This window comes from Bos javanicus, chromosome 1 (genome assembly GCF_032452875.1).
Source record: "Bos javanicus breed banteng chromosome 1, ARS-OSU_banteng_1.0, whole genome shotgun sequence".
Lineage (NCBI taxonomy): Eukaryota > Metazoa > Chordata > Mammalia > Artiodactyla > Bovidae > Bos > Bos javanicus.
In genome coordinates this window covers 73,140,833-73,164,694 of record NC_083868.1, presented here as the reverse complement: position 1 = coordinate 73,164,694, position 23,862 = coordinate 73,140,833, and the positions used below count along the sequence as shown (strand labels likewise).

The 23,862-nt window shown below is 49.5% G+C and overlaps 1 protein-coding gene across 8 annotated transcripts in view; it reads right to left on the bottom strand.

Annotated features, from left to right (window-relative positions):
• Positions 1-19,190, bottom strand: part of TMEM44 (transmembrane protein 44) — a 57,828-nt gene extending 38,638 nt beyond the window's left edge. For 4 of the 8 annotated variants that reach the window (XR_009735517.1, XR_009735518.1, XM_061412426.1 and 1 more), the window contains exons 1-8: positions 18,239-19,189; positions 15,714-15,840; positions 13,777-13,870; positions 12,510-12,676; positions 12,218-12,304; positions 7,252-7,422; positions 5,713-5,853; positions 3,988-4,092 (exon numbers count right to left, since the gene is read on the bottom strand). Coding sequence is in view for 3 of the 8 variants with exons in the window: in XM_061412426.1 (XP_061268410.1) it covers positions 3,988-4,092; positions 5,713-5,853; positions 7,252-7,422; positions 12,218-12,304; positions 12,510-12,676; positions 13,777-13,870; positions 15,714-15,840; positions 18,239-18,393 (1,047 nt within the window). In the remaining 5 variants the exon portion in view is untranslated. Of the gene's footprint in view, positions 1-3,146; positions 4,093-5,712; positions 5,854-7,251; positions 7,423-12,217; positions 12,305-12,509; positions 12,677-13,776; positions 13,871-15,713; positions 15,841-18,238 lie in introns of all 8 variants that reach the window. The other 4 variants (XR_009735521.1, XR_009735525.1, XR_009735522.1 and 1 more) reach the window with 4 other exon arrangements.
• Between the last annotated feature and the right edge of the window lie 4,672 nt (positions 19,191-23,862).

The window sequence follows — 23,862 nt, the reverse complement described above, 5'->3', positions numbered from 1 at the left end:
AGCTGGGAGCTGTCATGAAGACAACGCTCGCCCTCTGGTGGACACAGAAGGAAGAGAACAAGAGAACACAGTCTTCTCCCAGAGTCTGTTTCCCAGCAGGCATCCTCTCAAGACTCAGGTACAGGGAGTCTTGCGTTTAAGTGAACACAACTTTTCCATTATTGTTCTTTATTTTGCATCATTCTTTTTTATTTTGCATTATTATTTTTCAGAAATTCCATGATTTCAAAATTTCTAATGTAAAGTGTTGGCCAGATGCTGCCAGGGTTCCCTGTGCTTTCCCCAGGGCTTCCAATCACCCACCTACCCACCCACCCTCCCGATGGAAGAAGAGTTTAATGGCCAAAACAGGCTCTTAATTGTGAAAACGTGCTCCGAATCTCCCTGAACTTCACTTACATCACATACAGGCTATTTGCACCCACTTCCCAAGGAACAACAATAAGTAAAACCTCTCTATCAGGACCAAACTCTGAGTGTCAGCATGTCCCAAGGTCAGCTCAGTGGGGCCCCTACTACTGAACTCTTCGTTCCAACACACCTGTGCTGAGAGCCTGTGACTCGATGCACCAGGGTTGACGCAGATGAGACAGAAGCAGACAAAGTTTATATCCAAGCAGGAGACAGAAAACAAAAGTAAAAGATCATGAAACGTGCTTTGCAGAGCATTTTAAAAGGTAATAAAGTAATACAGACGGTGACTGCAGCCATGAAATTAAAAGACGCTTACTCCTTGGAAGGAAAGTTATGACTAACCTAGACAACATATTCAAAAGCAGAGACATTACTTTACCAACAAAGGTCCGTCTAGTCAAGGCTATGGTTTTTCCAGTGGTCATGTATGGATGTGAGAGTTGGACTGTGAAGAAAGCTGAGTGCTGAAGAATTGATGATTTTGAACTGTGGTGTTGGAGAAGACTCTTGAGAGTCCCTTGGACAAAAGGAGATCCAACCAGTCCATCCTAAAGGAAATCAGTCCTGGGTGTTCAAGGACTGATATGGAAGCTGAAACTCCAATACTTTAGCCACCTGATGCGAAGAGCTGACTCATTTGAAAAGACCCTGATGCTGGGAAAGATTGAGGGCAGGAGGAGAAGGGGACGACAGAGGATGAGATGGTTGGATGGCATCACCGACTCAACGGACATGGGTTTGGGTGGACTCTGGGAGTTGGTGATGGACAGGGAGGCCTGGCGTGCTGCAGTTCATGGGGTCGCAAAGAGTCGGACATGACTGAGTGACTGAACTGAACTGAAAGTAAAACAGCAGAAGAGGTAATACACCCATTTGACTGGGTGGTGGGGGAAGAAGGCCTTCGGAGAAAGTGACGTTTTTACTGAACAGAAAGATGAGAAAGAAGCAGACATGTAAAAAAATCAGGAGGAAGAGCATGTAGGCAGAGGAATGAAGAGATATTCTGTGTAGGCAGAGAGGAGTGAAGCGGGGTAAAAGTGGAGGCAGTCAGGGATGGGGCAAGCAAGGGTTTCGGAGAGTCTAACAGGTCTGTGTTAGGAGATTAGATTCTATTCTGTGTGAAATGGGAAGCCAGAAGTGAAGTGAAGTCACTCAGTCATGTCCGACTCTTTGCAACCCCATGGACTATATACAGTCCATGGAATTCTCTAGGCCAGAATACTGGAATGGGTAGCCTTTCCCTTCTCCAGGGGATCTTCCCAACCCAGGGATTGAACCCAGGTCTCCTGCATTGCAGGCAGATTCTTTAGCAGCCGAGCCACAAGGGAAGCCAGAAGAGTGCTTTAAACCAAAGAGTAACAAGATGTAATTTACGTTTTAAACAGACCCTTAGGGTTACTGGTTGTAAGTGGAGGGGATAGGACAAAAATAGCAGTGAGGAGCAAACCAGTGACAAGTCTCCTGGATCTACTTGTTTCCCACTTTTTAAATTGAAGTACAGTTGATTTACAATGTTATATTAGCTTTAGGTGTACAGTAAAGTGACTCAGTTATACATATTCACCTGTATATGCCTATATTCTTTTTTAAAATTCTTTCTCATTATACCTGCCAGACTCCTCTGTCCACAGGATTTCCCAGGCAAGAATACTGGAGTGGGTTGCCATTTCCTTCTCCATAGGATCTTCCCGACCCAGGGATCGAACCCAGGTCTCCCACATTGCATGTAGATTCTTTACCATATGAGCCACCAGGGAAGCCCTATAGTTTATTACAAGATATTGAATATAGTTCCCTGTACTATGTAGCAAAATCTTGTCATTTATCTATTTTATACATAGTTGTGTGCATCTGTTAATCCCATGCTCCCAATTTATCCCTTCCCCTACCCTTCCACTTTGGTAACCATAAGTTTGTTTTCTATATCTGTGAGTCTATTTCTGTTTCGTAAATAAGTTCATTTGTAGTATTTTTTAGATTCCAAATAAAAGTGGCATCATATAATACTTGTCTTCCTTACTTCACTTATATGATAATCTCCAGGTTGGATCTACTTTATTTTTATTTATTCATTTTTTGGCTTTGTCCATGCCATGTGGGATCTCAGTTCCCCAAACAGGGATCAATACCTATGTTCCCTGCATTGGAAGCGCAGAGTCGTAACCACTGGACCACCAGGGAAGTTCCTGGATCTACTTTAAATGAAGTATTTACAAGACTCGCCCACAGGTGAGATGGGCATAAGCATGTAGTGAGGAGAAGAGGAGGATCTGGGTTTGCCCCCTGCACTGACATGAGGAAGATAGGGAGAGGAGCGGGAGCCGGTCTGGGCATGGAAATCCAGAATTCCATATTATACACGGGGTGTGTGAGATGCCATGTGGTGATAATGAAGAGGTAGCAGAGCAGCCAAGACTAGAAAGGATGGAGACACAGGCAGGGGAGATCGCAAGGGCTGGCAGGTGGGGCTATGGGATCAGAGAAGGGAGCCCTCCTGAGGTGGAGTTGGGGCACTGCAACCTTGAAGTCAGGCTCACCGGGAGGAGCCGCCAGGAGTGGGGAGTTGGAAAAACTAGGACAAGGAGGGCCCCAGAAACTGGAAGAAGCGGGTGGCTGAACGAGTTGAATCTCAACTAGGACAGACATTATCCCAGGATTTAGCGGTAGGGAGGTCACTGTAGCCTCGACAGGAACATCCTAGTGGGGTGTGGGATGTGAAGTGGGTGTCTTACCACCTTTTTCAGTCTTTTCTCCAACTCTCCTCCTCCTGTTGCTGCTGCTGCTGCTAAGTCGCTTCAGTCGTGTCCGACTCTGTGCGACCCCATAGACGGCAGCCCACCAGGCTCCCCCGTCCCTGGGATTCTCCAGGCAAGAACACTGGAGTGGGTTGCCATTTCCTTCTCCAATGCATGAAAGTGAAAAGTGAAAGTGAAATCGCTCAGTCATGTCTGACTCTTGGTGACCTCATGGACTGCAGCCTACCAGGCTCCTCCGTCCACGGGATTTTCCAGGCAAGAGTACTGGAGTGGGTTGCCATTGCCTTCTCCGCTCCTCCTCCTGAGGACCCCACGAACAGGCCGGAACCCCGGGAGTCACCCCATACCCTCACTGCTCCCACTGCTCTACCCACTGACTCCACTGAAGCTCTGCATCTCCATCAGCTCTGACCTTGGTTCAGGCCACACCACCTCTTTCTTGGACTTGTAGCCGTTCCTCACTGACCCGCTTATCTCTAGGCTCCTCTCTCTAATCTGCCCCCAGCACGGCCTGAGTGATGGCCCTAAAATGCATGACTGACCCTGAGTCTCTAGTCCTGAAGTCTCCTGGACTCCCGTCATCCTCAGGATGATGCTCAGCTTCCATACTGTGACCTTGCCTCTTCGCCACCTTTTCATCTTCCCAGCTCCACTTCATCTGACCACCTCCTCCCTACCAAGGCCTTCAAAAGCTCTTTTTTACATGCTTTCCTGACTCATCCTGCCCCTCCTGCAGTTAAAGTGTCACCTCTCCAAGAAGCCTCCCATGACTACCCCCCACCCTCTGGGCACCCAGCTGTGGCTCACGGCCACTTGCCTGCTGCACCGGTTCAATGGTCAGTTCCATGTAGCGACTGATGGCTGCCATCCTCTGGAGTGGCTTGCAGTGTGGGAGTGTGGTGAGCGGCACCCAATCCGAGTTCTTTCAAAAGGAGACAGGAAGACAAAAAGGAAGAAGGAGACACTTTCTAAAAACAGGATTCCATTTTCTTCAAAAGAATCCCTACAGTATTTTTTCTGTTCTTTTATGGCACAACTCACTTTCTACTTCCTATAAGATGTATCTTATCTGTCTCTTTGATGTCACAGAAGGTGGGTGGGTCTGAAACTTAGCTGCACAGTGGAACTACCTGGGCTTCTTAAAAAACAGCTAATGTTTAGCTTTTAACCCCAGACATTCCTATTTAACCAGTGTGGAACTGACCTGGAGAGTTTAAAAGCTCCCGGGATAATTATAAAGTTTGGCAAAGCTGGGAGACCACGTAGGTGGGTGCTAAACAAATGCTTTTAGAAGAAGTGGTTCTCGAACTTCACTGTGCATCAGAAGCACCAGGAGGACTTATTAAAACAATTGAGCTGTGTTTTGGTAGAGCTTGGTGGACCCTGGAATTTGCATTTCTAACAAGTTCTTGGGCGATGCTAGTCCAGGGACGACACTTTGAGAACCAGAGCTGTAAAGACTGCTGAAGAGATGGTGAAGGCTCTACTTACTCTCTTCAGAACACTAAACACATGGGGCTTTCCCGAAATATTTTAGCTCCCTTTTGGAATATAATTCACAACAGATTCTAGAATGGAATGAAAATAACATCCCATCAGAGCCTTCCTGGGAACTTGGATCTTTGGTCCAAGAACCTGTATCTCCCCTTTTAGCTTGGCCATACCTACACGCTATCTCCTGTTTCATTAGCTCAGTCAGATTATGCCGTTAAAGCTAGAGCATTTGGAGGAGTGGGCCTGGCTCACTCACATGGAGTCTCATTTCCACTCTGAAAGAAATGAGAATAGTGAAGAGTCTTCATAGGACACTAGATTTTTTTTTTCCTGAAAAAATTATCTTAGAAAAGAGGGAGGTGCTTTCTGTTCAAGTCTTTACAAGCTGTCTTATCATGAGGCACTCGTTCGATTATTTGCAGTCAAGGACTTCTGACAAAGACAAACTCCCTCAGTTAGCATAGTTCTCCTTACTTACAGGGGTCACCTGATTAAATCAGTAAAGACAGAGACAGACACATTTACAGATATGACATAATTGCAAAGGGCGGATCTTACTGTAAACAACACTTTAAAAATCAGCTTTTTAGCAATATCAACTTTTTAAAAAATTGTGTTATTGGTGGTGATGCTGTGGGTGTCAAATGCATGCAAAAGTAGGAACATAAGTTTTTACCAAACGAGGGCAAAAAGCACATTACTTCTAAACTCAAGTATTAATTTATATAGTAAGTGAATTTCAATATATGTGTAAATTACCAAATAGCATAAGTGGACATTTGACTGTTTTATCTACATTGCTAAAAAATGTTCAAGTTCATGCAGCAATGAAAGAAAAAACTTTAAAAATATTTTGTACTTGGAAAAACAGAGGATCCTATTTTCTCAGGGCACTCAGCATTGGGCATAACAGTAGTTCTTTAAAGTGACTGACTGGCCCACACCGAAGGGACCCCCAGATTCCCAGGCTGGGCCCTGGCGAGGCTCTCCACCTCTGCCCACGCTGGGCACAGACACTGGTTGGCCCCATCCAGCTGGGAGACCTTGCCTCGGTCATTGCCTCCTGGTTTTCTTCCTCCTTCTCTGCACAGGTCAGAAGGGCTTGGGTGTCGGGGTTCTCTCCCGCTTCAGAGGCAAATCCCAAGACCTGCCTCATCTTGCTCTTCATCACACAGGAAAGGAAAATGATCTGAGAAGTGGAAGTTAAGGTTCAAGGAAGCAGAGAATTTCAGTTGCCTGATGCTGCCTTTACCTTGGCACCCCAAGGGCTCCACCCTGGAGTGACGCCCTCTCTCCCCAGAATCATCCTTCCAGGGTAGGCCTCAGAGCAGACACAAGACCATCTAAGGACAGAGCCAGGTCCAATTCTCTCTGTCCCCCCAGGGCCCACCACCCAGCCAGGTGCTCCAACAAGCACCTGGTGAATACTTGTTAAACCAAAGGATTGTGAAAACCATCTTCCTCGGCTTAGGAGGGACGGTACACGTAGTGGGTTGAACAGCATCCTCTCCAGATTCATATCCACCCAGAACCTCAGAATGTGACTTTATTTGGGAACAGGGTCTTTGCTGATATCAAGAGTTAGTTAAGATGAGGTTGGCAGTGGACTAGGGCCAATAAGGTAAGTCCCACAACAGGAACTTCAGAGGAAGAGAAGACAGGCAGAGATACACAAAAGGAAAAGGGCCATGTGACGATAGAGGCAGAAATGGGAATTATGCTGCCAGGAACCAAGGCACCCCAGGAGCCCACCTGAAGCCGGAAAAGGCAGGGCGAGACTCTCTCTCGGAACCTTTGGAGGGAGTATGGCCCTATCTGGACTTGGGGCTTCTGGTCTCCAAACCTGAGAGAATAAATTCCTTTGGCTTAAGCCATCGAGTTTGTGGCAATGTGTTATGGCAACCTTGGCAGACTCAAATAGTAGGTGAGAAAATCTTTTTCGTAACTGTTTATGATAAATCCACAGGGTTTTTTCACACACTCCCTCGCCAGCCGAGGTTTATCCACTGTCAGCATCTCCACCCGCCACTGTCTGAGCTTAGTGTGCCCTTGAGGCCCTCACAGCAAGGTCACCGGGGTGTCAGCACATCGGGCAACATCCCCCTGGGGACAAGAAAGGGGGACAGCTTTTCTCCCTGCTTCCCCACCCCAGGCTCCAGCACCAAATAGGACAGGACGTGCAGGATCAGCTGTGCAGGCCAAGTCAGCTCTCAAAGCCCTTTCCAGCCCACGAGAAAGACAAGGCAAAGGTGAGAAAACAGATTCACAGAGGGTGGGTGGGGCCAGAGCAGCGGGAGCAGCATGGAGACAGGAGCTGGCTCTTCTCTGAGCTCAGGGCCAAGGAGTTCACATTCCCTCTCTGCAGTTTCACAGAGCTCCAGTCAAGAGATCCTTCTTCTTATTTAAAAAAAGAAAAAAGAAAAAAACACATAATTGCACGCTACAATTGTGTCTGCCTGCCCTAGGCTTCAAACCACCACCCTGGCCACTGAGAAAGAATTCTTTCTACCAAGCGGGTAGGAGGGCGTGGTGGGGCAGAGGGGAGAGGAGACACAGGCAGTCCAGCCCCGGGACCTGGGGTGGATACTGACAGGTCCAGCGCTGCACGGCCGAGCGAGGTCAGCAACCAGGGCGTGGCCCGCAGCAGGTACTCAGGCCGCCGGTCATGGGCCACGATGGCCGAGGCGTAGAGGAGACCAGCCAGGGCTGACAGGAGCCGGGTCCACAGGTGGATGGAGGGAAATGTCTTACCCTGGCACTGGGCAGAGAGAGGAAGGGGCTGGGCTGGGAGGAGCACTGCCGCCTCACCCAGCTCCCTTCGGTTGATTCTAAGACCCAGGCCCCTTGATGTGAGAGGTTGGAGGGCAAGCCCTCTGACCAAGGCCAGCCCCCAAAGGAGTTGTTTCCACTGGGCTTCAAGCTGCTTCCGGGAATTCCCTGGCAGTCTGGTGGACTGCACTCTTTCACGGCAGGGGACACAGGTTCGATCCCTGGTCAGGGACCTAGGATCCCACAAGCCATGAGCCAAGGCCAAAAAAATAGTTGCCCCCTTTGTCTGGTGAACTCCTATTCATCCCTCAGAACCTGGCTTAAAATCAACTCTGGGAAACCATCCCTTACCGCCTCCACCCTAAGGGGAGCAAGTAATTCCTTCTTCTGGGTCCCTCACACCTGACACTCCCTCTACTGGAGTGCCTTTCACCCTGGTCACGACTCAGCTCCTTACACAGCTGTCTGCTCAGCAGACAGAGAGCTCCTCAGAGCAGGGCTGAGGGCCTCACCACCTGGGTGCCCTGGAACTCAGCACTGGGCAGGGGCCCGTGCATTTCAGTGGGGAGAGCATGAGGGAGATAGACTTATGGAGAGCCAAGCCCTGATCCTTCTCTTCCTGGGCCACCAACTCTGAACCAGGCCAGATGGGAAAGTCAGGGAAATTAGAGATAACATTCTGGTAATTTTGAAGCCAAGGGGTTATTTTTGGAGAATGAGTAATGAATATTGGTTTTTTAAAAAGGAAACATATGCAATATCCATATGTAAGTACCATTTACAGGTATAAAGTCACTTTCTATACACATTAAGTATATAAACACATATGTATTTCCAATTTATACAATTACATAGGTATTTAAATTAACACAGAATACATATACATATACATGTGTGTTTACATATATATACACATGTGTTTGTATGCACACACGTGTTTACATATATATACATGTGTGCTTACATATATACACGTGTGTCTACATATATATACATGTGTTTACATATATATATATACATAAACTTAGTTTGTTCATTAGATGACTGTATTTGGAGACATGCAGTCCTTGCCTAAGGAATGGACAAAATTCAAGAGAAAAAGCATATTTTGGTTGATCTTCCCCATTTTAATTTTAATCCTCAAAAGGACTGAATTCCCAGTGGTTGGAACTCTGTGCTTTCACTGCCAAGGGCCTGGGTTCAATCCCTGATCAGGGAATTAGGGTCTCACAAGCCATGCAGAGCAGCCAAAGAAAAGGAAACAAAAAAAGATTCCTCAGGAGTGCTAGGTCTCCCTCTGCATCCCTTCTAACTTTGTTCCCGGGCCTCCCTGTCTCTGGCTCACTACCTGCTGGTGGCTCAGTGTGAAAAATCCACCTGCCAGTGCAGGAGCTGCAGGAGATGTGGGTTCAATCCCCGGGTTGGGAAGATATGCTGGAGATGGAAATGGCAACTCATTCCAGTATTCTTGCCTGGGAAATCTCATGGACAGAGGAGCCTGGCGGGCTACAGTCTATGGGGTTGCAGAGTCAGACAGGACTTAATAACTAAACCACCACCACAACACCCCTGAACAGACAGCACCTAGCTGGGGAGGGTGACCCCTGAACCGCTAGCCCCAGAGGCTGCAGGTGGAGTGACCGCCCTTCCCTTGGCCCTTCCTACCTCACACAACGCAGGCAGCACCACAGTAGCAAGAAACCTTTGGGGTCCTCCAGCCCACCCACCCCATTTTACAGGGGACATTGACGGCCAGAGGCGCAGTGACTTGCTGAGAGGGGCTCAGCCGGAGGAGCCCTCTGCTCTCACTCTGGTGCCAACCCATGCCCAGCACCATCTGACTCAGCACTCAAGCTCTTGTCAGTGTCGGTACTAGGGCTCTGGAGGGCTAGAGGGCTCTGTTTGCTTGTGGCACTGGGCACACAGCAGGTGCCTCAAGCATTGCTGCTTGAAGACTGGAACTGGCTTGGTGACTCAAGATGTGGCAGGAGCTTCTCCAGCACACTCGGGCCTGCCTAACAGTTCAGGACTGATGGTTGAGGGGACAACCCACCTGGTGGTTTCCTGGCAAATTTGTGCTGGGGGTTGGAAGTGGGCCATGCCTCAGCCGCTCCTGCAGCAGCAATGATTCCCCATGTCGTCAGCACAGTGCTCTGCTAATCAGAGCATGTTTCACACTCCTTGTCCCATTCAAGGACTTGCCCCTGGAAAAATGGGATCTTCTCCCATCAAAGCTACCCAGCTGGACTGCTCAGTGCCCCCACCAGGGGTAAGTTAGAAGCAGCTTCTGGGGGATCCAGGGTCTGAGGCCATGCTGGTTCAGCTTCCATTGCACCCCAGTCCTGCTGGCTTTCTTCCTAATGAGGGAACCCTAGCTCTGGGCTTTTGTTCACTGGGCCAGACACACTCAGGGCTGGCAGTCCCCGCTAGATTACCCAGCTCAGTCCCTGCAATCTCCCTCTATCTTCCTGCCAAGGGGTCATCTGGCTTGAATGCCTCTAGTGATGAGGAGCTCACTACCTACTAAAGCAGGAATAACAATACCAATTGCTCTCAATATGCCAGCCACTGGGCAAAGTGTCTAACCCATGGAGTCTTTTTTCCCACCGAATGGGAAGTGGCCCTCCCAGTAACCTCCTGGTTATTGGTTTCGGTCTTGGTTCTGATCACTAAGACTGCAGAGAACAAGGCTACTCTTTCTGCCTCAAGACAGCCCTCCATTTCCGGTATCCATGAACTCCCTATTTTCTAGGCCAGATACAGTTGCTCAGTAAGAAATGTCTCCTGGCACTACCCTGGGCAGACCCCAAATGTCGGGCACACAGCAAGAAGTAAAACTGAAAGGGCCACTGCTCTCACGGTGCCCACCCTCTGCTGGGGAACCAGGCAGCCACTAGGCAAATAGCTAAAGGAGCTAATTTCAGGCTGTGATAAATGTGATCAAGAAAATGAAGCAGAGGGAGGGACCCAGAGGTGGGGCTGGCCTGAGGTATTTTAGGGGGGGCTGGTGTTATGGGTTGGATTGAGTTTCCCCAAAAAGACATTGGAATCCAACTCCCAGAGCTAGTAAATGTAGCTTTATTTAGAAGTAGGGTCTTTGTAGATGATCAGGTTAAGCTGAGGTTGTTAGAATGAGCCTTAGTCCAAGATGACTATGTCCTTATGAAAAGGGGAAAGTCAGATACAGGAACGTATGGAGGAAAGGCCACGTGAAGACTACATGCATTGGTGTGTGTGCGTGTGCATGCACACTCACACACACACACACGGAGAACACCACACAAATCCTGGAGTTGTGCTGCCACCAATCAGGGAACTAGCAGAAGCTCAGGGAAGGGCCTGAAACAGATCCCTCTCTAGGACCTTCAGAGGGAGCGTGGCCCTGACACTTTGGGGTCGGGCCTCTGGCCGCTGAGACTTAAGACAATACATTTCTGTTGTTCCAAGTCTGTGATACTTTGTTACTGCAGGCGTAGGAAACTTTTACAATACAGGTGGTCAGGGCACTGCAGCAATTTCTTCAAAGGTTGTCACGTGACATAGCTTCCCAGCCCCCACACCACCCTGAAGACCCATCCCAGGGGGGCTGAACTGAGCACAGTACTCCCCACACTCTGGAGATCACACCTTTGCTGAGGAGGCCCGGTGCCCTGGGAGGTTTCACTGCTGCTCTCAGAGTGCTCAACTAAGACCCCGCCATCCCCAAATCCTGTTTTCCTGGAACTGCTATTAAATCACAGCGCTGGGATTGCCCTGGTGGTCAGGTGGCTAAGGCTCTGCACTCCCAGTGCAGCGGGCCCCAGTTCGATCCCTGGTCAGGGAACTAGATCCCAAATGCTGCAACTAACAGTTTGCATGCCACAACTAAAGATCCCATGAGCCACAACAAAGGTCAAAGGTCCTGAGTGCTGCGGTTAAGACCCGGCCCCGCTGAATAAATAAATTAATATAAAGAAACACAGTGCTCTTGGGCAAGTGACTGTTTTAAGACTAAATGATGGGCTGGCACATTCCTGGGGTCACGTAATATGGGGCTCTCTTGCAGGTGCCCTCTTGCCTTGGTGGCCTTTCCTGTGCTCTCCGCTGCCCCTAGTGCCTCCCCTCGCCTCTGCTTCCTCAGGCCCCACCCTGCCTTCCTGCCAGCCTGGGCACTCCAGTGCCCAGTGGTGTCAACAGTTTCCACCCTCATTCATTTGCACAACGCAGAGGTTTCTCTCCCTCTTTTCCAAAACCCCAAACATTTGATTCTCTTTCTTAGAGCATTCGAACACCTTGTTTTCCATTTCTGTGTCTTCTTGAGACTGAGCTTGCCAAGGGCAAGCAGGACATCTCAAGTCATGTCTGTTTCCCCCAAGGGATTGGCCAACATAGGGTTTCCTTTACCCCAGACACTGGGAAAATATCTGCCAACAAGACACTCTTGAATATAAAGAGCCCAGGAGCTGAACAATCCTATCTTCCAAAACCTCAAACCTTTTCATTCCTAGGATGCTTGTTCATCCAAACCCAGGGGCTCCTTCCTGAGAACCTGCTTCTCATTTGCTACAAGAAATGGAGTGAACACAGAGCCCTCCCACTGTGAGCCTCAGGATCCCTGGAGGCTGGGGCCAGCTGTCCTCTGCCCCGCACACACATATACACAAACATACCCACCCCATACATACACACATGGCTGGGCACATGGGGACACCACCTCTCCACCCCAGTGACCTGGAGCTGGGAGGATGGTCCCAGATACCCTAAGACCTGCAGGAGTGACTCCACAGTCCCAGCCCCAGGCTCACGATTCTGGAGAGTGGAGGGATCCGGGAAACCCAGGAGCCCAAGGCCGCGATGCCACCCAGCAGGAAGCCGAGGATTTCTGTATTGTCCTGTGGGAACAGTGATACACTCAGCACCCTGGGAAGACACCCAGGCACCCTTGGCCCACCCTTTTCTGCTTTTAGGTGGTTCTTCCCAGCAAGGCCTAGACCTGGCCCCACCCCCAGGACACTGGTTGGGACTGTGTGGAGGGGAGGCACCCGCATTCCCCGACATCATACCACTCTCCCCCAGCCCGAGCAGGCCTGGCCTCACCTGCACCAGGATGCCCAGCAGCCTCCTCTGCGGCCCTCGGTCACGGCCTGAAGCCCATGGGATGGCGGCCCACAGAGCCCAGCCCGGGCCCAGGCTCAGTGGCAGGACCAGGGCAAACATGCTGGCCTGGAGCCGCCGCCTCCTCTTCCTCGCTCGGGAGCCCCGTCCTGCAACAGACACCAAGATCCTGCTCGGCGGCCAGGATCTGGAACCTGATAGACAGCTGCGTGGGAAGAACTGGTGTTGACCTCGGCCACAAGGCCAGCATGGGCTCCCACGTTGTTCCACAGGCCAGACCTTGCCCACTCTTGAAGGGCCTGTGGTCGTGCCCCCTCATTCCTCCCATCCCCCATGCCTGGTGCTCTTCCCCTTCTCAGCCTTTCACGTCGTTTTGTTTCAAGGCAGGTCAGCGTTATCCTTTATCACATACATCTGCGTGCACACAGTGCTATTCATCCTAGACTGGAGCCCCCTAAGGGCAGGCACTGTGCCTAGGCAGCTCTAGAGTCTGCACAGAGCCTGGCACTGAGCAGAACCCGCACAAGCTTGGTGAATGCACTATGAGTGGGCGGAGTGGGGCCAAGGCATCAAAACTGTGAACAGGAGAAGCATCGACTTTGAAAGACTCCTTGAAATAGAAGACAGATCCTCCGCTGAACAATTCCAAAAACAGCATTCCTCCTCTGGGCAGCATTGAGCCCAAGGACATCTTACATTACGCCCTGGTACAAGCATTTCCTTTTCAGATAAGGGTCCGAGCGTGTTGCTGCCCCTTGTCAGGAATGTCTGATCCCACATATTCCCAGCCTACTCATCCCATCTCAGCCACCTCCAGCCCCTGCTCTGCCTGAGGCCGTGCAGGCTGGTTCCTGGACTCCATTTCCAGAAGTGGTGGGGCTTCACCTGAGCCCCCGGACTTGCACACTGAGTATCACCATCTGTCCCCTAAGCCCTGCCCCCTCCTTCTTCCCGACCTCTTCCCAGGCTGCTCTTTCATCTGGAAGGCCCTTTCCTGCAGTCCCAGTTCCAACGTCACCTTCTCCAGACACCTGCAGACCCTCCCCTCCTCTGCTGCCCACCATGCGCACACCCCTCACTAGCAGTGCTGACTACCTTTTAGGGCCCTGACTCCCTGCTCTGGCTGAGGCCGGGGAGCTCGCCCATTCATCTGTGCCTGGCAGGGGCCCAGCTCGGGCACGACAGGGAGAGGTGCTGATGAATGAAATGAGTGGGTGATGAAGTCAGGAGCAGGTGGCAGCACACTCACCCGAATTAGACTTGAATTTGGAGCCACAGACTGGGAAGAGAACGGACACAAAGTTCACCAGGTCGACAGCTGCTAGGTAGGTACCAGTGAAGACCTGCGAGCAAAGGAAAGGTCTTGGTGTTCAAACCTCTTTAAACAACTGTAGTATGTCTTGTTCTGGATCTCCTCCACCACATATGTTCCACTGAAATAGGGTTTCCAGGGATACTTCCCAACCCATAAAGGTTGGTTATCACCTCCATTTGAGGAAATGGGGTTTTGCTCAAGTGATCAAAGCCATTATGAAAACGTTCATCATAGAGATGGGACAGGATCCCAGCCCGCCACACTTTCCATAGTACGGCATAGTCTTATGCAACTTTAGCCCAGCCACTGACCTTCCCAGGGCCTCTGTTTCCTCATCTGTAAAGCAGGGATAATAACAGCACTTCTCTCAGTGTGAAGTAGGTGATATGAGCTGACATGTGGAAAGTTGCTTAGGCCAGTGATTGGAGGAAAGTAAGATGCACCTGGCCCACTCCAGTGTTCTTGCCTGGAGAATTCCAGGGACGAGGGAGCCTGGTGGGCTGCCGTCTATGGGGTCACACAGAGTCGGACACGAATGAAGCGACTTAGCAGCACCAGCAGCAGCAGCAGCAGCAGCAGCAAGATGCACCTGCCGAAACTTGCACTCGCTACTGACACTACAGTTGACACTTGAACAGCTCAGGGGTTGGGGCGCCCACTTCCTTGCAGTGGAAATTCTGAGTGTCACTTTGCAGCAGGTCCTCTGTATCCTGTGTTCTGCATCCATAGATTCAACCACCCATGGACCGTGGGGTGCCATAGTGTGTATTATTTGAAAAAATCCACGTATAAGTGAATGCACACAGTTCAAACCCGTGTTGTTCAAGGGTCCACTGTATTTAGTGCTTAACAGCATGTGTTCTAGGGTTTGAATCCTGACACTGCTACTTACAAGAGAGTGACTTTAGCATGGTTATTTAACCTCTCTACACCTCTCCACACCTCTTTTACACCTCGTATGTAAAACAGGGATGATGCAAGCACCCATAATTTAAGGATTAAGTGATTTAATATATGAAAAACCCTTACTATTTAATAAATATCAGCTATTATTATTGGACTTGAGCTGAACTTCATTATCTTTTATCAGCTAGTGAGAATTGCCTCCAAAACGAAAGGTGATTTGTTTCTGATAGAATGCTGCTCACAGCAGGGTCTAGAACTCTCCAAATCTGTGTGCGACCACCAGGCTGCCCTCCATCACATCTCCCTGGGTGGCAAAAGGCCAGGACCAGCCTCCTGAAGTGGGGCCCACAGGTCCTTCTTCCTTGGGATATGTGTTTTGAGATAGGCCCCTTTCTACACAGATTTGTTTAAGGTCCCAGACTTTGGAAAAACTTGAAATGTTTCTCATTTGCTCCAAAGCCCACATCACCACCTGGGAAAGGATTCAGATACCCCTGCATGAGTGGGGACAGTGCCTGGGCTCTAAAAAACAGTAACAGCAACCATCCTTTTTTTTTTATTTTTAATTGGACATCTACTATGTGCCAGCTCCTGTTTTAAGTGCTGGGGAGATGGCACTGAATTAAAGTTGTTGCCCTTATGAAGCTGACATGCTAGTAAGGGTTAACATGCAATAAAGAATAGACATAATGAATAAAGTAAAGCAGATGGTATATTAAGGGGGAAATGAGCAGGATAAGGGGTCTGGAGCAGCTGTGGGAGACGCAGGGCACAATTTTTAACAGATGGTCAGGAGGTCTTATTGAGAGGAGATTTTTGAGCAAAGACTTGAAGGAGGTAAGCAGCGAGTCACGTGGTTATTGGAGGAGCAGAAAGGCCAGCAGGGGCACAGACCCTAGGTCAAAGCTGCTTTGCGTGGGGAAGGAACAAAGCAGAGGCCACAGTCACCTGTGGGCCCAACCCACCTGAATGGTGAGCTGTTTGGCCAAAATCGCCCCAATGGTGTCACACAGACTGATCAGGAGGCAGCACGCAGCCCACAACGCTGACTGGTCCCGTCCAGATTTCCTCCCACATCTCAGATACAGAAGCCTGAGGAGACAGACAGGAGTGTGGACAGAATACAGAAATGTAAGGCTGGGCTCCCAGAGCAGGTGTCTGAAAAAGGCAGTTGTGACTTGGTGTCCTTACGAATCACTTTCTTCCCCAGATATTCACCAGGTGTTTTTGACCTTAGTTTACAGATGCAAAAAGTAAAGGATGGAAAGGACTCTGAGCCTCTGACCAACAAGCCCACAGCAAGAGCCAGGCCTCACAAAAGGAGGAGTTTCTTTCCCCCTATCAATCTGGCTGCCTCAAATTCACGACCCACCTCTCAGTGCTGACAAACGAGCTGTCAGCTTTTCTTTTTTTGAAAGGAAACAGGAGAGTTATAAAAGTAATCCAATCATTGCAGTTTTACTGCAGAGCAGAGTTAATTGCCTAAATTAAAAAGGCAACTTGTTTCTTTGCAATTAACATGAAATCCTTCTAATCCATCTGTGCAGTGAGATGGCTCAGTTTCTGCCAGCTGCATCTGAGTTGATTTCATTTTGGGTGCACGTTCTTCGCACACCAGGGAAGACTCCTCAAAGATGCTGTGGCACTTTGGATTGCCACTGCTGGCTTCTCTCTCCCTTACTGCTCACCTTCTACCCTCTCATTCCCCCAGGAATAAGTGCAGGAAGGCAGGACAAGCTGGAAGGGGCAGATGTCTCTTTGTCAGCATCATCAGTCGGATCTTGGAAATACTTTGTCTGAGATGTTTTCCTGCCAACATTTCTACAGGGAGACTGAGGCACAGTTGCAGCTCTGGTTTCATTTCCTTTAACCACAGGGTAGGACTTACTCCACATCATTAGGACCATTTGGCCAGTTCTGAGCATCAGCCCTTGGGACAAATTGATGTGGACAGAAGACGACTGGGCTCCCAAACATTCCTGACTGGCCAGACAAAGCCCAGAGCTCCCAGTGGGAATGTCAACTGTTAATTTTGAGTCCTGAAACTGAAGGACTAAGAGTGAAGACTCTACACTAGAGACTCTCCGAGTTGGACCCAAGTTAGAAATAATTCATTTCAACCCTCCTATTTGAGAGAGGAGAAAACTGAGGGCTATGGTGAAAGGTGAGTTAACGGCAGGCCTTCCACTTTACCTGCGGAGGCCCTGCGTGTGCCCTGCTGATCTCCAGTTCTCAGGGGTCAGGGACCCTGAGTTGGCCCTGATCCAGCCCCTACACAGCTGAGGCAGGGTGGAAAGGCAGAGGCTCTGCTCTCGGCCCAGCCAGTGGGCATTCTCACAGAAGCTCTGTAACGGAGGGTAAGCTGTCTGATAACACCCATCTCAGAGGGTGGTGGTGATGAACATGTGAGACAATGCAGGTAAACTGCCTCCTTAGTTCCCATCCTCTGGTCTGGGTAGTCACCTCACAAGCCTGCCCCTTCCAGTAGGTCCTGGGGTTTCAGTTCTACCCATTCACTCAGGCAAGTTAGTTAGCTTGTTAGAACCTCAGGCGTCCTCATTTAAACAGAGTCAGTGACAGTCCCTGCCTCACGGGGTGGTGGCAGCGATTGGTGAGTTAACGATGGCAGGACTAGGCCCTCAGCAAATGTTCCAAGTGTTTTCTTATTCATGGCCTGCAGACTCTCTCCAACAACGTCAGACCTGAAGTAAACGGGATTGAGTGCTAAAGGTGGGCAGGTGCCAGCCTCCCTGGTGGTGGTCCTTCTCTCCCTCCCCCTCCACCTAGGGAATACATGGTGGGGGGCACCATCCTTCAGAGCTTGGGACAGGGTGGCAGAAGACCTAGAGGCCACCTTTAGCCAGACATCACCCTTAGAACCCAGGTTACGGTGATCACTCAGCCAGATCACTTCCAGTGTTGGCAAAGTTTGTAGCCAGAGTTATATAATTACCTCTCCCCTTCTCAGCTAGGAGGGCCTTGGGTAAACTGAGTCCAGAAACATGGAGAGACAGGCTCACGTTCTCTGCCAAGGGTGGATGGCAGTGCGGGGGCAATAATAATGCTGTTTAATGAGCACTTAAGAAGAGCTCTACCAGCACTAACTCATTGGATCCTCCCATTCAGTCCTATGTGCTAACATCCCCATTTATGTGAGGATAAGTGAGTCCCAGGGACTTTACACCTCGCCCAGCTCACAGGGCCAGTCAGTGGGGAAAGGCTAACAAGAGAACCCAGGACTGGCGGCTTCCAGTCCACGGTCCCGCCCACCATACCACCCAGCCTTCTGTGGGCTCCCAGCCCAGCCTCCTCGTTCGTGGAATCCGGAAAGAAGGATCTGATTTCAGTCTACAGCAAAATGTTCCTTTCAACCCTGGAATTGTCTTGCCTCTTGGATCCTCCCTTTCTGCCCTCCTCCTTCTAGGTGCCCAAGAGCGAGTCAGCAGGGCCAGCGCCCCGTTCCCCCCGCAGCCGCCCCGGCCCCCATTACAGCGCGTGGACGGCGATCCAGCAGGAAGAGGAGCAGATCCACAGGCCGAAGGAGATGCAGACACGGTGGCGGGCGAAGCAGCGGTCCAGGTAGTCCCAGTCCCAGAGCGCGAGCGCCGGTGCGCGGCTGGGAGCCTCCCCCATGGCAAGCTCCATTCCGCCCAGTCCGGTGCCCGCGCCTTCGCGTGGCCAGGGACCCGCGTGCAGCCTTCCTTGCTGCCCGCGGCCCCGGCGCTGCCGCCCCGCACGCCCCCTTCTGTGTTCTGTTCCGCCGCACCAGGCCAGCCCGAGCACACCGTCGGCCGGCCGGAGATGGGCGCGCCCAGCTCCGCGCTCCCGGGGGCGGGCGGCGGCGGTCAGGACTCCAGGGAAAAGTTTCCGGAACCGTGCTGCTCCCCACCCCTCCCGCTATTGTCGGGGGTCTGCGGGCGAGAGGCCGCCCCCCAGCGGCGGGAGCCCGGAGCAGCCTCGGCACAATGGCTGCGCTCCCTGCCCCGCAGACAGAAGGGGCGCGGCTCCGCGGACCCCTTCGCTGTCACCCATCCCCCAAACCGGAGGCCAGAGCGGAATACAGTGACCTGCCAGCCCAGTGGGAGGCACCTTCATTACCCGACATTTCCTGAGCCAAACAATACACACTTCGCTCCCGGCGAGCCGCTTGGGCTCTGGTGATCCCGAGAGGTGTGAGATCGTTAAAATGGCACGATACAAAGGGTGCGGTGGGAGGCCAGGAAAGAGGAATCGCACGCGCTCCCCGTCATCCTCTCTCACCCTCTTTTCTGAGGCTGTGGCTGCACCCTGCGTCCCCACCATTTGCTCAAGCGGGGCTCTAGAAGTGAAGTCCTCCTAGGCGGCGACCCCCGCAGTCAGGGAGCCCCGTGATTTTTGCAATCTGCCCCCTCCCATTCAGACACACGGCCACTCAAGTACATGGGACTATTTTTCTTGAAAATAAACTATTATAATTTAAAATTTTACTTGTTGATTTTTAATAACTTAAAGAAGGACTTGTCTGTATCATTTCTTTTTTTATTTTTAAAGATAGCTCTATGGAGATCCCATTCATATACCATAGAAAATTCACCCTTTTAAAGTGTACAAGCCAGTGGTTTTTAACATATCCACCGAGTTGCTGCAGCCACCATCATTATCGAATTTTAGAACGTTTTCATTACCTGGCAAAAAACCTAGTACCCACTAGCGTTTAGTTACTCTCCATCCTCCTCAAGCACTCCCAGCCCTCAGCAGCCTGTGTCTCTATGGATTTGTCTATGCTGGACATTCCTTATAAATGGAATCATCCAATAGATAACCTTTTTGTGACTGACTTCTTTCACTCAGCATGATGTTTTTAAGGTTCATCTACATTGTGGCATGTATCAGAGTGTCATTTCTTTGTTATTTATTTATTTGACTGCACCGGTGGTTGCGGTACTCAGGAACTTCCATCTTCATTGAGGCATGCAGGGACTTAGTTCTCTGACAGGGATTGAAGTGGGGTCCCCTACCTTGGGAGTTCGGAGTCTTAGGGCCTGGACCACCAGAGAAGTCCCCATTTTTTTTTCACGACTAAAAAATAGTCCACTGTATGGGTGTACCACATTTTATTTATCTTTTCATCACTTGATGGACAATTGAGTTGTTTCCACTTTGGGGACATTATGAACGATGCTATTATGAACACTTGTGTACAAGTTTTTGTGTGGATACAGGTTTTCAGTCTCTTGGGCATATACCTGGGTGTGAAATTGCTGGGTCCCCGGGTGACTCTGTGTTTCAAGTTTTGAGGAACTACTGGACTGTTTACCAAAGTGGCTGTGCCATTTCATGGGTTCATTCATCTTTAAAAGTTAGGATCACTCACGGGAGAAATGAACACTGTCAGTCTTTGTGCTAAGAGCTGGGGACACACTGCTGAGAAAAACAGACATGGTTCCCACCTACCTTTACAGTTCAGTAGAAGAGAAAGATATTACGTAGGCAATTGAGCAAATAGAGATTAAATATATTATTAAACAAAAGGGGCCAAAATTCAAATAAGTAAAATGATTAAGACGAAGTGGTATAAAATTAATGCCAACTAAGACAGTTGGTTCAGTGGTAAAAAATTCACCTGTGAATGAAGGAGATGAAAGTTTGATCTCTGGGTCGGAAAGATGCCTGGAGGAGGAAATGAAAATCCACTCCAGTATTCTTGCCTGGAGAATCCCATGGACAGAGGAGCCTGGCAGGCTACTGTCCGTGAGGTTGCAAAGTTGAATACAACTGAGCATGCATACATGCGAGACACGATTAGAGGGGTAAATTAAAAGGAAAAATATATACAACCCAAGTTTCTCATAGTCTATAAACAATAAATACCCTTAGTCTAATCTCTGCCTTCTGGTTCTTTTTTTTTTTTCCTTCTTTTTGTTTTTGTCTTCTGGGTTTTTGTGGGTTCTTCCGGTGTTATCCTCTGTGCTTATGAATGGTCGTCTCTGCCTGGATCTAATCACGAATGGGTGCTGACTGGTGGCCACCTAGATCCTGGGTTCCTCTGGTGCCTACAGCTCCCAGAGGCAGGTCTATCCCCAAATCATCTATCCCACTAGTCGTCTTGCTAAAGTGAGCACTGTCCAGTTTGGTGTCGCCCTTTCACCAGGCCCAAGATCACCTGATACTATCAGTTTTGCTTAGGTCTGAAATTACCACGGTTTAAGTTGATTCAGTCTTTATTATGGTTTCCTTCTCCCTCCGCCTCAGCATAAATCCTGGGGAAGTGGACCTAATTTAAAAGTTGTTTCGGTAATTCTCTGGTGGTCCATCGGTTAGCACTTAAGGGTTTAAGTCCTACAGTTGCACTGCCTGAGCAGTTGAGGCGGTGTGGCCCATAGATTGTCAGTATCAGAATCGCTCTGGTTGCCCTTCAAAAAGCAGACCTACTAAATTTAACTCCCTGGGCATGTGTCCTTGGAATCCACATGGATTAGTGTCCTAGATCTGCTGAAACAAATCATCACAAATTTCGTGGTTTAAAGCAACAAAAATGCATTCCCTCACAGTCCTGGAGGCCCAAAGTCTGCAATCAGTGTCACAGGACTAAAATCAAGGTGTTTCCTGGGCTGCCTGCTTTATCCCCTTAGTGGTATCTGGTATCTGGTGCCTGCCCTACTCCCTGGCACTTTAAGGGAGAAGCTCTTTCTTGTCCCCTCTCTTCCAGCATCTGGTGGCTGCGAACATTCCCTGCCTTGCGGCTGCATCACTCTCATCAGTCTCTACCTCCTGTCTCCATGTCTGTATTGCCTTTTCCTCTTCTATGTTTAATCTCCCTCTGCCTCTCTCTTATTTGTGGCCTCCTCAAATAATCCACAATAATCTCCCTGTCTCAAGATCCTTAACTAAATCACACCTGCAAAGACCCTTTCTTCATACAAGGTAACATTTACAGGCTCCACGGATCAGGACTTGATATCTTTGGGGGCCATTATCCAGCCAACTGTACTGTTTTATGGGAGATGCTTATGAGAAACAAGGTTATGAGATGGCCCTCGCTTGGGGTGGAGAAACTGTGGGGAGCTGTTTCCAGTCACTGGATATCTGGGGACATTGGACAATGCAGTAGGAAAGTGTGGGTTTTCGATAATCTTGGACCGGATTCACATTCTGCCTCCTTGCAGCTATGACTGGGTAAAGCGCTGATCCTTTTTGCACAGGAGTATTCTTACCTGTAAGCTGATAACAAGAGTACCTACCATAGAGTTACTATGATTATTAGAAATCCTGCAGATAAAGCATCTGGCACATGCCAACTGTGGCAATTATTATTGTTACTGTCTTTCCCAGGAAGAGCCTCAGATATACTTAAAAACAAATGTGGTTCAGGGACTTCCCTGGCGGTCCAGTGGCTGGAGCTCTGTGCTCTGGTCTGGGAACTAGGTCCCACATGCCGTAACTAAAGATCCCTTGCGACACAACTAAGACCCAACGCAGCTAAATACATACATACATACACATATGTATATTATATACAAATGTGGTTCACTGAAAATGTGAAAAGGAACGTCAACTAATGGAGACACAGCTCAGTGCTTAGTTCTGTTTTCTACCATGTGCCAGGAGCATCTGTCTTCTGCCCCTGGGTCTCTGGAGTGAATTATCCACAGCTGAGAACTCCCACAGTTCAGTCTCACATAGCAGCTGCCTTTGTGACATGTCTTGCATATCTTAATTGAGCACATCTACAATGAAACTGGATGATTTTCCTTTCCAAAGCTGTTCCACCGGGGTGGTCTTCCCTCACAGGTGATCGGGGATCTTGGTCCTGAGGGGTCCAGTGCCCACTCTACTCCTCTGGTAGGGACTTTCAAGCATGCTAAGTGTTGTCTTTCTACCAGGCTGTGAGCGCCTTGCCATGGTTTTGTTCGTATCTGTCTCTGCAACTCAGTGCTTGGCACATAGTAAGGAAAATACATAGAATGAAAATATTGATTTTTAAACAGGCCAGAGAGTGATATGTACTTAAGAACATACTGGAAATGCTCTAACAATACCTAGTATTGTGTGAATACGCTAGGGAAGGCTCTCAAGAAAGGCCTGAGCTGAGCTTTGGAGATCAGGTGCTCCTGATGGCAGGAAGGGCTGGCCTGTGGGCACAGGCAGCAGCAGATGCTGCAGCAGGTAGAGCCATGTGAGGGGCAGTTGGTCCAGTCCCAAGGGAGCCAGGACTCCGTCCTGTAGGGGACACTTAGGATGATGAATTCTAACCAACTCCCTCCCTCCCGAATTCTTCCAGTACCTTCCATAGGGCTCTCCACCTGATCCACCCTCAGGAAGTGAGTCAGTTCCTTTACCAGGCTCCTCCCAGGCCCAGGAGTGAATGTCTTCTGGCCATGGTCCAGAGTTTAACAAAAAGGAAAACTTAACAAGGGAACCATAACACACGTCCTCCCCACACAGCTTGTAAGCACATCCTGTTGGCAGAGGCACTGCGGCCACTGGCATTGTCCTGAAGAAGGAAGGGCTGTGGCAGGCTGACTAGCCCTGCCGGAGCGGGCAGCCAATCGGACCATAAATCCCAGCTGCCTGTGAAGAGGGGTGGGGTTGGTGAGAGGGTGGGAGGTGGCTGTGGGCAGGTGAGCAGCTCAACAGCTTTCCTCTTCTGAGGAAACACTGTCTCCTGTCAATGTTCTTATAAAATGCATTATTTAGAGAAAGGGCTTGTGGCTACTCCTTAAACAATAACATAAAAAAAAGTTCATCAATTTAATTTACCTGCTATATAGACAGAAATTCTAAGATAATGCATTAAAAAAATGTATGTTTATCTATCTACTTGGCTACCCCAGGTCTTAGTTGCAGCACACAAGACCTTTGATCTTTGTTGCAGTATGCAACATGCCTTTAGTTGAGGCATGTGGGATCTAGTTCCCTGATCCAGCATTGGGAGAGTGGAGTCTTAGCCACTGCATCACTCAGGAAGTCCCTAAAGAATGCATTTTGAAATACTGGCCATTCCAAATCTTAAGCAGTCCCATTGTGGACAAACTGGAGTCAAGATTGAAGTGATAGGATTGTTAAGGTCCTGAGTTCTATTTAGAACTTTGCCATCAACACACTGTACGATCTTGTTTTTAATAAAACATTTAA